Raw genomic sequence first — 12,988 nt, forward strand, 5'->3', positions numbered from 1 at the left:
CAGCCCCCCTCCCCAACTCCCCCATCGCAGCGGCGGTCCGCCCACCTCCTAAGCGATCAGGCCACTGCCCCTAGCCTCCTACGTTCTCCTCCCAGTGTAGCCCGGCCTATCTCCCCACCCGAGGCCCCGCCCCCGACCCCTCCCTGTCTTGGCAGGCTCCGAAGAGGCGGTGCCGGCCAGCGGTCTGGGACAGACGCACCACCGGGACTACAAGTCCCAGCAGCCACTGGGGCCCGGCCTCGGGGGCGGGGCTATACCGGGCAGCGAATTGAGAGGAGCCCTGGAGCTCAGGCTAGGGAACGCGTATGGCCAATCGCCGGGCGGCTCGGGCAGTGTGCCGTTGGGGGCGGGGAGAAGCCCGCCAGGGCCGGGACAAAAGCCGGATCCCGGGCGGCCGCGGGAGGCTGGAACGCTCCCGGTAGTGGCGGTGTTTGGGGCCCTGTAGACCGAGCGCCGCGCACAGGCTTTCGCAGAGAGGTGAGTGGCGGGCGACTGCTTTCGCGAGATGGACCTCACCTGGTCCAGAGCTTCCTGCCTCCCTCCCCCAACCCGGAACCGCCTCCCCCGACGCCGGCTTCGGGCTCACGCGCGCTCCCTGCACCTGCTTGGAAGTTTTGAGGGTCTTAAGCTTTAGGTTAGCCTTCGCCGGGATCCCGGCTGGTTGCCTCGTGTCGCCCCCTCCCCTCCCCCACTCCTCCACATTCCAGTTCCTGGGAGTTTGCACAGGGCTTGCCGCCGTCCTTGGCTGTCTTCTCTCCGCCGAATTGCATTTGCCCCTAACTGGAGCCCCTCATCCCCACCCCGGGGCCAGTCATCGCGTCTCGTCGGGCTTTATCCGGCCACCTCTTGCCCCCATGTGGGTGCCTCCCACCGGATGCCGGGGACGGGAAGTAGTGGCTAGTTTCCCCACTCCTGCCCCTCATAAGCCGGGCTCAGGCCCTTCCTCTTAGTTCTGTGGAGAGTCGACTGAGCCCCGCGCCGAAGTGGAGGGAGCGAGCGGGGCACGCAGCCGCTGCGGGCCACATGGGGCCGGGCCGACCCAGGCCTCGCCACGAGGACCTAGCCTTGGATCGGCGGTGCAGGAAAGACCCTCCTAGCTCTGGAGGTGCCGTCGGGCCCAGCCGCTAAGCGACAGATGGTCGGGGTACCCGTGTCCCTCCCCACCCTTGGCGTTGCTGCCGAGCTTGGTCGAGGCAAGGTCCTCATGGGGCTGGAGGATGCTGCCGCCGCCCTCCTGTTGGGCTTGGCAGAGGGCCAGTCGCGGCGCCAGCTGCCCTCTCCAACCTTGGCGGATACTGTGAAGGGCCGAGGAGTTCTGCCATTAGGTGGTCCTCCGGAGTCTGCCTGGGAAGAGGATTTTGGGGGGATGGGAGGGGAGCAGTGCATAGCACAGTTTGGTCAGCCAGCCTACAGCCCGCTTCTCTCTCCTCCCTTTAACTTTGCTCTGGGTTCCAGCCAGCTCAGATCGTTGGGTTTCTGAGATTCTGAAATGTTGGGTGAAGGACAGCTGGTAGACCCAGCTGCCCAGAGGGTTGTTTTCACCTCTGAAAGAGCTGCTGCTGCTTCTGCTGCTTCTTCTGCATTTTTTTTTTTTTTAAGCGCTCCTTAAACAGCTTGGAGGATGGTGATGGGAACAGCCCTCAGACACTGAGCTGGGTGGTTGGTGCCCCCACCCCCATTCTCCACTATGTTTGCTGCAGTAGAGGACCCTCAGAATTCTGCCCCTCCTTTTACTCCAGGGATTGTCTGTCGTTTCAAAAAAATCCCAATCCTACGGATACTAACCTTAAAATAAGTGCTCTTTGGCCTTCCCACAGAGACCATAAGTAGCGTCCCCAGTGGTTCCTCTCCACTGGCGGTGTGCCAGGGATACAGTCCTGGGGAACAGGCTCCTTTCATTCAGCCTTCTCTGTGGGCTGCTTCTGCCCTCGGTGGCTGCCGTGGATGAACTCAGTTCTGGGCCACTTATCCTGTCTGCAGAAAAGACCCCATTCTGCTCAGAAGGTCCCTCCTTTGGATAGAGAGAGAGAGAGAGAGAGGTGTGTGTGTGTGTGTGTGTGTGTTTGTGTGTGTTTTCAGGTTCCTTGGCATGATATCTGCCACATTTAGCTAAGTAACAGTTTCTGGGGCCCCAGAGTGGACCCCTGGGGTCTTTGCTCTGCCCTGAAACCATCTCTCACCAGTTTGATAGCACATTCAGTTATTCAATTACTGAGGAGGCAGCCCAAGACTCTGTAGTGGTGTGTGTGTGTGTGTGTGTGTGTGTGTGTGTGTGTGTGTGTGTGTGTGTGTGTGTGTTCCCAGCCCAGATTGGTATACACTTTAAGTCCTATTGTCTCTTGAGCAGATGTTCTTAGCTATTGGTCTCTGGGCTGTCAGGTCATGGTCATAGGTCACCACCTTGAAATGATATGCACAACTGGGTATGTGCACATTTTTCTGGGCTTTTTTTCTGGTGCTCAGAAGAGTCTGAGACCTCAGATAGGTTAAGAGCCACTGCCCTAGAGAGGCCCTACTGAATGATTAAACTTGCGGATTTATCTCCACCCAGTCCACTCCCTGGTTTTGTGAGCCTTCTTACCCTGTCTTGAATATGCAGAGGCCAGATTCTTTCCCTGCTTTTTTTCTATCATGTAAATTCTCTGTCTTGGCTTTGAGAGGGCCTTCGCCATCTAAGCCACAGTGCTCTAGTGGCAAATCTGTGTTTGGGTGAACTGGCAAAACTTTTCTATCCTGTATCATCCCCTGTTGTCTTCTCTCCCATCCCCTCCCGGGGACTGGTTGAAGATGAGTTCTTGGATCTGAGATTTGAACAAGGGCTCAAGAAAATTGTGATTTTTTTTCAGCTGCAGAAGGTCCCATTTCTCATCCGTGTTCTTTCCAAAGTTGGGTCTCTGTTTGGGGAGGTGCCAGGTTTGGGGGGTTGTTGTTCTGGGAGTGCCCTCTGCTGGAGAGGCTTAGCGAGGGGCTTCCTTTCTCCTGGAATCCGTGATCAGCCGGCGGCTGATGTGTCAGAACCGCTAAGGGTGGTCAGCAGCTGCCCCCTCCTTTCTCTGCTTGATCTGCCCTGGGCTGCACTCTGTTTGGGAGGGGGGTAGGGGCACGTGTACCCATCTGATTTCAGGACCAGTTTTTCTGGTCTGAGTCAAGGAGGTTGGGAAATGGAGATGGAGTGGGTGGGGGGTGGACGGCTGTGAGGCAGTGGGGCTGGTTGAGGTACCTCCTTCGGAAACTTACGTTGAGAAGGAGCCGGAAGTCATCCCAGGGGAAGGTGAGAAAAGGGAACGTCTCCTTTGAGCCCCTTCCCAGCTACCCGACTTTGGGCCAGACACCAGACTGAATGCACCCATTGTGCCGAGCTGGAGACTAGCTGGGAGGCTGAGGGAGCCAGCCAGGCCAGGGTGAGAACCTGAAGCCCAGCCTGGCTTTTGGGAGGGAGGTGCAGAGTGGCCCCTGGAACTCTGGCCTTCCCTCAGCTGGGAATGGAGACCAGCCTTCCTGAGTGTATAAACCAGCCAGCCCTCCAGTTCCACCCTCCTTTATTTACACTTGACTTTTCTCCCCCAGCAAATTCAACAACTTCAGTTCTGGGTCTTTGTTGGAGAGGCAGGAGTGACTTTTCCTGATCTGGCCAAGCTCTTGGCATGAATGACTTGGTTTCCTTTCCCTCCCTGTCTCCCCACCCTTTCTCTCCCCAAATCACTCCTGGCACTACCCAAGGGAAAATGGGTGTGTCAGGACAAAGCGATGGGGAGGGAATATGAAGAAATTGTCATCAGAGACTCTTCTGCGAGGTGAAGGTAGGGGAAATGGCCTGGTTCTTGGAGAACTGCTCTTTTCTCTAGGGCTGAGATGTGGGTTTTCTGGGGACCAGGAGTGAGAGGGTTTGGGTTCAAGCCTTGGGTCCCGGACTTCCCTGGTTTGGTAGTGGTTAAGAATCCGCCTGCCAATGCATGGGACACAGGTTCTAGCCCTGGTCCCGGAAGATCCCGCATGCCGCAGAGCAACTAATCCCGTGTACCACAACTACTGAAGCCCATGCGCCTAGAGCCCATGCTCTGCAACAAGAGAAGCCACCACAGTGAGAAGCCCGCGCACCACAACAAAGAGTAACCCCTGTTGGCCACAACTAGAGAAAGCCTGCACGCAGCAACGAAGACCCAACACAGCCAAAAAAAAAGCCTTAGGTCCCCTGCTTTCTTTTTTTTTTTTGGCTGCATTGGGTCTTCATTGCTGCATGTGGGCTTTCTCTAGTTGTGGCCCGCGGTCTTCTCATTGCAGTGGCTTCTCGTGTTGCAGAGCACGGGCTCTAGGGCTCAGGCTCGGTAGTTGTGGCTCACGGGCTCTAGAGCACAGTCTCAGTAGTTGTGGTGCACGGGCTTAGTTGCTCCGCGGCATGTGGGATCTTCCCGGACCAGGGCTCGAACCCGTGTCCCCTGCATTAGCGGGCGGATCCTTAACCACTGCACCACCAAGGAAGTCCTCCCCGCCCAACCCGCTTATTAATTAGGCTTCTTGGACAAGTTATCTTAACCCCTCTGAGGTTTTATTCCTCATCTAAGAAACAAGGCCATACATCTCCATGTCCCTCCCAGGGCTCACGTACATGTGACCGAGGATGGTTTCTGCCTCTTCTCCCAACTCTGGCTCAGTTAGAAGTGACCAGTATGGGTGGTCCCCAGAGAGGCCTCTGTTTTGCTCTAAATTAGTAGCTGGATGACTCAGTGGGGTGGGTGGGATGCACTGAAAGTCACGGTTCCGCCAGCCTGTTTCTGCTCTGAACTTGGGTGGGAGTCTAGTGTCCTAGGAGAAATGGGCTTTGACGTGACTCTTCCTCTTTGCTCCTTGGGGGCTTGGTCCTGCATGAGGCTAAGTAGACTTGCTCGCCCAGCCTTCAGGCTGGTGATGTGTATAAGAGTGTGAAGTGGGTGAGTCTGGGTGTGGGGGAGACCAAACATGGAGGGCGTGTAAGGCCAGCATTGCACCATTTGGCCGTGTTCCCCACAGGTCACAGAACCAAAGGGTGTGTTTCAGTGTCTGTATGCCCACCTCAGCTGAGACTGGCACTCAGGTGTGGGTCACAGCCCTGCGATTCCTGGTCTCCCCATCCGGCTTCCTTTGTGCCAGGATGCATGTGGTCTTGGGTGAGCTAGTTTTCCTAGAGGGAGTGGAGGCCAAGAGTCCCTGGGGGAATAAATGCCACCTTTGTTTTTCTCCACCATCTTTCCTCATCCATCGTTTCCCGATCCTCCTCCTATGATGTTAGAAGTGCTGTTTGAGATCTCCCTTCCATCCCTCCTCCTGGGGCAGCCCTCTTCTCCCTCAGAGAAGCGCTGAGATCTGGCTTTATCGTCTGGGGGCAGCTGGGCATGGGTCTGCCCTGCTGGAGAAGATAGCACCTCCATCTCCCCACCCCCTCTGACCAGCCCCTCTCACCCCACCAGGTAGAGCAGGGCCCTCGCAGCCATGTCGGCCAAGGCGATCTCCGAGCAGACAGGCAAAGAACTCCTCTACAAGTACATCTGCACCACCTCGGCCATCCAGAACCGGTTCAAGTATGCCCGGGTCACCCCTGACACTGACTGGGCCCACCTGCTGCAGGACCACCCGTGGCTACTCAGCCAGGTGAGCCCGCCCCCCGGCCTGAGCCCCTCCTCCAGGCCCAGAGTCCCAGGAAGAGAGAGCCGTCGGTTTGCTGGAGATGTCCCCCCGGGGCATGTGATGGCAGCCGGTCTGCATGGGTGGGCAGGGTGCAGGGGGCTGAGCACGTTTTGTGTTTGGCCCCGGGCCCTGCATGCTGCGGTCCCCTGGCACGGCGTACAGAGCCTGGACTGGAACTGGCCAAACCGGAGTTCAGATGGCAGCTCTCTGCATATTAAGCATGTGGCCCGGGGCAAGCCGTTTCGCCTCTCTAGAGCGTTGGGCGCCCATCTGTCAAATGGGCATGGCGCTCACCCTGTGAGTTTGGGGCTCAGTAACAATGTCTGGGCGCATTCAGCGCGCTGCCTGGCGCTTCGTAGTTGCTCACTGACAAACACCCGCCCTGCCAGGGGTGTGCCAGGGCCATGAGGACGAGTGACGCTGTACTTTGGGTAGAACGGCTGGTGGGATCCACCCTGGAGTAGAGGCTCCTCTCTGTAGCTCTCTGCAGGGCTATTGTTGGGACGGTGTCTGGAAGCTTAGACTTCTTTGGCGGGCCCCAGAGGGCGGGACTGGGACCAGTAGGGGGAGGCGTTCAGGGATGCAGGTTTCCTCCCACCATGAGGCAGCCCAAACCACAAAGCAAGCTGCCTCCGGAGGCGGTGAACTTCCTGGTCCTAGAGGCATGTGAGCAGTGGCTAGGGGCTGCGTGTTGGTCTTATAGACAGGGTTCAAACCCTGGGATCGGGTTGACCAGATGTCCTCAAAGGTCCTTTGTCACCCCAAGGCTCTGCCTCCGTTCTTTCTTTTGAAACATAGGTGCTAGTCGATAGTCTGAGGAGTTGAATGAAGCTAAGATACCACATAGGGAGGGTAGGGAATCACTTACTCATTCAGCACGTATTCAGTGAGCACCTGCTCTGCCAGGCCCCTTCCTGGGTGAGGATGGCTTTAGATTCCTTGTTGTTAAAAGAAAGATGTTGGCTGGGGTAGGTGAAGGAAGCTTCCGGAAGTTGACCTTGAAGGTTGGGTGGAATTCGTTCTGGGGGTGGGGTGGATTGGAAGCCACCAGGCTACGCTGTGCTTTGGGTCCCCAAACTGTCACCTCTTACTCTTCCCTATCTTTCCTTGCTGTAAATACAAACCCCTCTTATTCCAGAGCTTGGTGGTTAAGCCAGACCAGCTGATCAAACGGCGTGGAAAGCTGGGCCTAGTTGGGGTCAACCTCACTCTGGACGGAGTCAAGTCCTGGTTGAAGCCACGGCTGGGACAGGAGGCCACAGTGAGTCTGGGTGTAGGATCGGGGTGGATGTGCTGTGGTAACAGAAGCAAATGTGGTCGCCTCCAGATCAGCTCTGTGGGTCACCCCCACAGCTGGTCAGATTGCAGCCTGGGGAAGGCAGGAGCCCAGCAGAGCTGCCTTAGGCAGCAGGGCCGCCTTGGTGCTCGTTCCCAGCTCCCCTATCAGGGAACGGCAAGATGTGCTGTACAGGTAACCCCAGTACAATTAGAGAGCCAGGTGGAAATGGTCTGTTTCTTTAACAACAGTCGTGGAGATGGGACTCTGAGAACTATTCTGGGAACTCCTTTCTTTTTAGTTTCCAGAAAGGGTAAGGTAGCTTGTCATGACCTGCGTATATAAGCGGGTGGGTAAAAAAAAAAAAAAACTTGAAGGGAGATGCAGAATCATTTAGGCAGAAACGTTCTTGGGCCAAGAACCTAGGAGGAGGAAACAATTAATAATACTGAAGAGTAAACTTAATTCTTGCCTTCTTCCAGCTCATTGATCCATTTCAACTCTGTAGATGAGATAGTTAAAGTGAAATACGGCTTAAGAAGGCTACGTGATGCCCAGAAATAAAACTGCATTTCTTTTTCTTCTCCCAAAAGGAGCTGGAGGACTGAAGGGAGGGAGTAAGCTGAGGCTTGGCTTACGCTGGGGAGGATGTGCTGTCCATACCTGGCTTTGTCGCATCTGGGGTGACCATGGACCAGGGTTGAGCTGTTCTCTAACTTGGTTGCCCGGGAGTAGGATGAAGATGGTGATGGAACCATCTTCCTTTTTACTGGCCTTCCTCAAATTAAGCTCTTCACGTTCATTTCCCGGTTTCTGGCTCTCCTGGGTAAAGAGGGATCCTTGAAGTTACACACAGGCCTGGGGGCAGAGGGATCTGGACCTTTGTGCCCCCAGGCCTTTGGGGAGAGGACCGCAGGGTTGGGGGCTGAGCAGTGTCCCCGGGGAGGTCCTCGTGCTTCCTCCTCCTCCGCTGTCTGTTGGGAGGGGGATGTCAGGGACCTCTGAGCTGGCAGCAGCGTTGACCCCAGCGGGAGCAGCTCATTACCTCTGATGGATCACTGTCTGGTCCTGACTCAGCAGTGACGCACGCATGGGTGGGCGGGGGCTTCGGGACATGCTGGGAGGGATGAGGGCTGTCTCGCCTCGGCTGCTGCCAGGGACCCACTCAAACTGATTAGCTCTGCAGGCCTGTTGTCCTCAGCCGGGAAGGTCTGTGTGGAAAAGTTTTCCCTGTCAGGCTCCCCTCCCTCCCCGCTCCGAGCCATTCCCTGCGCCTAGACTCGTGCTCTGGGGCTGGGTCTCCCTGCCTGCGCTCTGGGATAGACAGCCTTGATTTGTCTGGGCGCTTTAATTGGTGGCACAGCAGAGGGGAGATGCTCCTGATCTCTGCTCTGGGGGCGGGGTGTTGCTGCAGCTCATTTATCCTCCTCCAGAGGAGGCAGGAAAGGATGTGTGAGGTCAGTGTTGAAGTGTAGCTGGCACGAGGTGGTGGATGGAAGAGGAGACCTCATGAAGACTTCTTGAGCCCGTTGCCCTGGTTTCTGGAAAGATCTCTTTCTGGCAGGTGTTGTGGCAGTAGTGCTTGGGCCCCGCCTCCGATGGGAGGGCGAGGTGGAGGGACCAGAGGGCGATCCTTCCTCCTGCCCTGCGAGCAAGACATGTCTTCTGGTCTAAGCTTTACCTCCCTCAATCTCTGTAGGTTGGCAAGGCCAGAGGCTTCCTCAAGAACTTTCTGATCGAACCCTTCGTCCCCCACACTCAGGTATGTGGGAAGTGGCTCCTAGCTGGGGCTTCTCCCTCTGGGAGCTTTGTGCCTGTTGACCCTAAAATGATGAAGGAGAAATCAAGCTGCTGGAGAAAAACCAAAGGGACCAGAGTCTCTGAAGCGGTGCTGAGGGTTTGAGGGTGCTACGGAGCAGGGAGCCCAGAGATGAAGGAAAGGGCTTAGTTTGCAGCAGGAAGGAATCAAGGTTGGTAACAGAGGGGACTTCCCAGTGCTGGGGTGAGAAGGACTTGAAGGCAGGACCCCTTCCCCCAGAGCAGGTCACGTTGGCTCAGTCTGGACTGTCAGCCAGCAAGGCAGTGGCCTCTTGTCTCTTGTCCTCAAGGGGAAGATGGTGACCTGCTCTTACCTTGTGAGAGGTGTCTATGAGGTCTTAGAAATGATACCACCGGGGTTGGGCCCCTCACCCACGTGGTGCTCTCTTCCCCCGTAAGGAGGAGGAGTTCTATGTCTGCATCTATGCTACCCGAGAAGGGGACTACGTCCTGTTCCACCACGAAGGCGGGGTGGATGTGGGTGACGTGGACGCCAAAGCCCAGAAACTGCTCGTTGGTGTGGACGAGAAGCTGAATCTTGAGGGCATCAAGAAACACCTGTTGGTCCACGCCCCCAAAGACAAGAAAGAGTTGCGTGAGAGGGATGGCAGGGAGGTGGCAGCGGAGGAACGGGGAAGGCCGACAGCTCTGGGCGCAGAATGGGGAAAGCAGAGTGGTCTATCCCTGTCTGGGCACCCACTGCGCCGCCCCAGCATCTGGCCGGAAGGTGGGGAGCAAAAGGCAGGCACCGCCACTGCCCGTCCCCAGGAGGGATGCTGCGGGTGGAGGGGAGGCCGGCTCAGACTGAAACGTGCGTCAGTGTCCCTCACCTCCGTGCCCCTTCTGTCTGGCGCATGTCCCCCTCCTGCTGCATGCCTGACAGCTCCCTTCCGCCTCAGCGGCTGAAGAGTGATGTCTGGGGAGCGGGGTTTGGAGCGGAAAGTGAGGGGTCAGCGGGGTGGCTGTTGGCAAGTGGAGCTGTCAGAGGCAGTGAGAGATTGCTTCTGAGCCCGCTCCGCCACGGACTGACAGTCCCTCTCTGCCTCCCCCTGTAGGATTCTAGCCAGCTTTATCTCCGGCCTCTTCAATTTCTATGAGGATCTGTACTTCACCTACCTCGAGATCAACCCCCTTGGTAACTGTCTCTGCTGGGGTGGGACAGGGCAGAGTCTGAGTACTTATGGTAACCCTGGCCTTGACGTTCCGAGGACCAGACCCCCACTTGCAGGGGGCAGCGCAGACAGCTGTGCGTGGGCGGAGGGATCTCCGGGCTCCTGTTCCTGAGCTCTCAGGAGGCCACAGTCATTCCTCTTCGCCAACTCCAGTTTCTTTCTTTCTTCTGTGCTGGGGAAGTCCTGGCTGTGATCTGACTCTGCCCTGTGGCTCTTGCTGCCAGTGGGTTAGGCTGTTCTACCAGGAGCTGAGCCGCCCCTGCATCCGCCTGACCGGTCAGACCCTTCCTTCCTCTTGGTGCCTCGGAGACCCCCTCCCCGCTTCCACCTCCAGGAGTTGGTCCATCATTGACCCCCAAGGCTGGAAAGACCTCGGCGAAGCCTCTCGCGCTGTGAAGGAGGCAGATGGCGCGGGCTGGCTCTGGCCAGGGCTTCATAGGGCAAAGTCCTGATTCAGATTCCAGCTAGGGACGTAGTCCCTCTAATGGACCAGATGGCTCTGTGCTGACTTAATTAGCTAAATGGCCCTGGGGGAAAGGGAAATGGACTCCAGTGAGGCGGCAGTAAATGAATCCTGCTGCTGGGGGCCCAGTGTGCCCATGGCTTCCCACTTCTCGCTGGACCCTAGGAGACCCTGGTGTGTGCACCCGGGGGCCTTAGAGACTGTGCCTTAGACACTTTTTTTGTAAATAGCGGGGTTGTGGTGGATGAATAGTTAGACATTTAAGGCATGGAGTATAGCATTTTGTAAAAATGCTTAAAAATTGCCATGGCAACTGAAACAGACGTTCCTGCCCTAGTACCTACAGGTCAGGGAGCGGGGACTGGTCTTGTAGAATTTGTTTTTCCTTGAATGGGGGAAAAGCTCTGTCCCCATAAGGACCAATCTGGTTTCTAGTTGAGCTGGAGAGTCGTTAGGCCTGGGTGGTCCCCCATGGGAGTGATGTGTGGGGAAGTCTGGAGGGGGTTGGAGGTTGATGGTCACCTCGGCTAGGGCCCATGTCTGATTGCCTCTTCTTTGCTTTTTTTTTCTTTTTCTTCTTAAAGTAGTGACCAAAGATGGCGTCTACGTCCTTGACCTGGCAGCCAAGGTGGACGCCACCGCCGACTACATCTGCAAAGTGAAGTGGGGTGACATAGAGTTCCCTCCCCCCTTCGGGCGGGAGGCTTATCCAGAGGTAAGGCTGGTTTGGGGAGGAGATGGAGGGGGACCGGCGGGGTGGGGGAGTGACTGATCTCCTATGAGCATTTGGCAACCCTTGTGGGCTATGTATTTGCCAGGAAAGGAAGGCCAGGAGCCATTTAATTTTTTAAACACCCTGGAGGAGGAGGGTGTGGGGGTCAGCCAAGCCCCTGAATCCCGGCCGGAGATCCTTTTAGACTCCCCTCTCAATCAACCTCCCTGCGCTCATGACGTGACTTGTTGTTTCTCAGTAATTCTGAGTGGCTCCCCGAATCCTGCCAGGAAGGTAGTTCTCTCGGCCACTTGCTGAGAATTTTAATTGCTCCTTCCCACCCCATCCTCTGAGAGGTCCTCGCCACAGCATCAGGCATGTGTGATGGAACCCAGGTCAAGGGAAGAGGCTGGGCTGGGGGGAGGGATGGGGCCTGGGGGGCACAGCACGGGATGAGCTAGGCAGGCAGATGCTGGGAGTGGGGGCCATGCTAGAAGCAGAGTGACATAGCGAGGCCTGGGACTTGGGCAGAGAGCCAAGGACTTGAAGTCGGAAAGGACTTGGGAAGTTTGTCTCCAGGTGGTGACTGGCTGTGGGGGGTTTTGGTGCTTGGAGATGGCATCACGTTTTGTCCCAGGCACATGAGGCCCTGCACAGCCCCTTCTCCCTGACACTGTGAAGGCAATGGAGGACTTCTTCATACGACTCCAGGAGAAGGGGAGGGGTCCTGGGATCTGTGACCTGGTGAAGGGTGTGCCCCCAGGGCCCACCTGTTGCTGTCTGGTCCCTAGGAAGCCTACATCGCAGACCTGGATGCCAAAAGTGGGGCAAGCTTGAAGCTGACCTTGCTGAACCCCAAGGGGAGGATCTGGACCATGGTGGCCGGAGGTGGCGCCTCGGTCGTGTACAGGTGACTGAGAGGGCTGCTGAGGGGATGGCAGCCAGGTCCACCTAGGCTTCCCACATGTGGCCTGGATCAAGTGGCTTCACCTCGGGGTCTCCAGTTTCCCCCCGCTCGGTGCAGAGCAGGACTCGTGGGGCATCCCAGAGGGGCCTACACAGCATCTCTGCAACCTTCTTCTTTGCTTCAAAATGAAGTTATTAGTTATAATTCTTATCATTAGTGATATGTGCTCCATGCAAAAGTACAACAAATACAGAAAATGAACCAGAAAGTGAATTTTGCTTGGCTGTGTCACCACCCCTCCCCCTCCCAGGTCACCACGTTGGGTGTCCTTCCAGGTGGTGTAGTGCCTGTATGAATAGTCACACTTTTACACTTCGTAGAAGTCTTGGGCAGGGCTGGGAGGATGCCCCCCGGGAGAGTATGATGCAGGACAGTTAACCTTCAAGTATGACTTGTTTGGGCCTTGAGGGTCTGAGGTCCATAGGCTGCCCGGCCTCAAGGCTTCAGGGGCCTCTGCGTGGCCTCCCAGGCACCAGGCCGCCACCCTCTGCCACTCAAGCTGGAGCCAGCACTGACTTCCTTGTTTCCCTGGCAGCGATACCATCTGCGACCTAGGGGGTGTCAACGAGCTAGCGAACTACGGGGAGTACTCGGGCGCCCCCAGCGAGCAGCAGACCTATGACTATGCCAAGACGATCCTCTCCCTCATGACCCGCGAGAAGCACCCCGATGGTGAGACAACGCGCTCCTTCCCCGGGACAGCCCAGCGTCCTCGGTGGGGACAGCTTTGGCTGGGCTGTGAGGCACCAGGGTTTTCCTGGTCCTTTGCAACCTGGGGCTAGTTATTTAACTTCTGGACCTCAGTTTCCCTGACTGCACAATGGGCAGTGACAGGGTCTGTCAGACTGGGGGCTCCGAGGGGGCGAGGAATGGATGGATGTATACAGCCCTATGAGTAGGTGCAAGGGGGGAGGCGGTG

At 56.9% G+C, this 12,988-nt stretch overlaps 1 protein-coding gene across 3 annotated transcripts in view; it reads left to right on the forward strand.

Moving 5' to 3' along the window:
- The first annotated feature begins 329 nt into the window (after window positions 1-329).
- ACLY (ATP citrate lyase) overlaps window positions 330-12,988 on the forward strand; it is a 41,977-nt gene continuing 29,318 nt past the window's right edge. For all 3 annotated transcript variants that reach the window (XM_082861764.1, XM_082861765.1, XM_082861763.1), the window contains exons 1-9: window positions 330-477; window positions 5,445-5,625; window positions 6,800-6,922; window positions 8,637-8,699; window positions 9,155-9,345; window positions 9,811-9,890; window positions 10,975-11,105; window positions 11,894-12,012; window positions 12,605-12,741. In XM_082861764.1, the coding sequence (XP_082717890.1) occupies window positions 5,467-5,625; window positions 6,800-6,922; window positions 8,637-8,699; window positions 9,155-9,345; window positions 9,811-9,890; window positions 10,975-11,105; window positions 11,894-12,012; window positions 12,605-12,741 (1,003 nt within the window). In that variant the 5' untranslated portion in view covers window positions 330-477; window positions 5,445-5,466. The remainder of the gene's footprint in view (window positions 478-5,444; window positions 5,626-6,799; window positions 6,923-8,636; window positions 8,700-9,154; window positions 9,346-9,810; window positions 9,891-10,974; window positions 11,106-11,893; window positions 12,013-12,604; window positions 12,742-12,988) is intronic.

The sequence above is a fragment of the Leucopleurus acutus genome, assembly GCF_964270905.1.
Source record: "Leucopleurus acutus genome assembly, chromosome: 19".
NCBI lineage: Eukaryota > Metazoa > Chordata > Mammalia > Artiodactyla > Delphinidae > Leucopleurus > Leucopleurus acutus.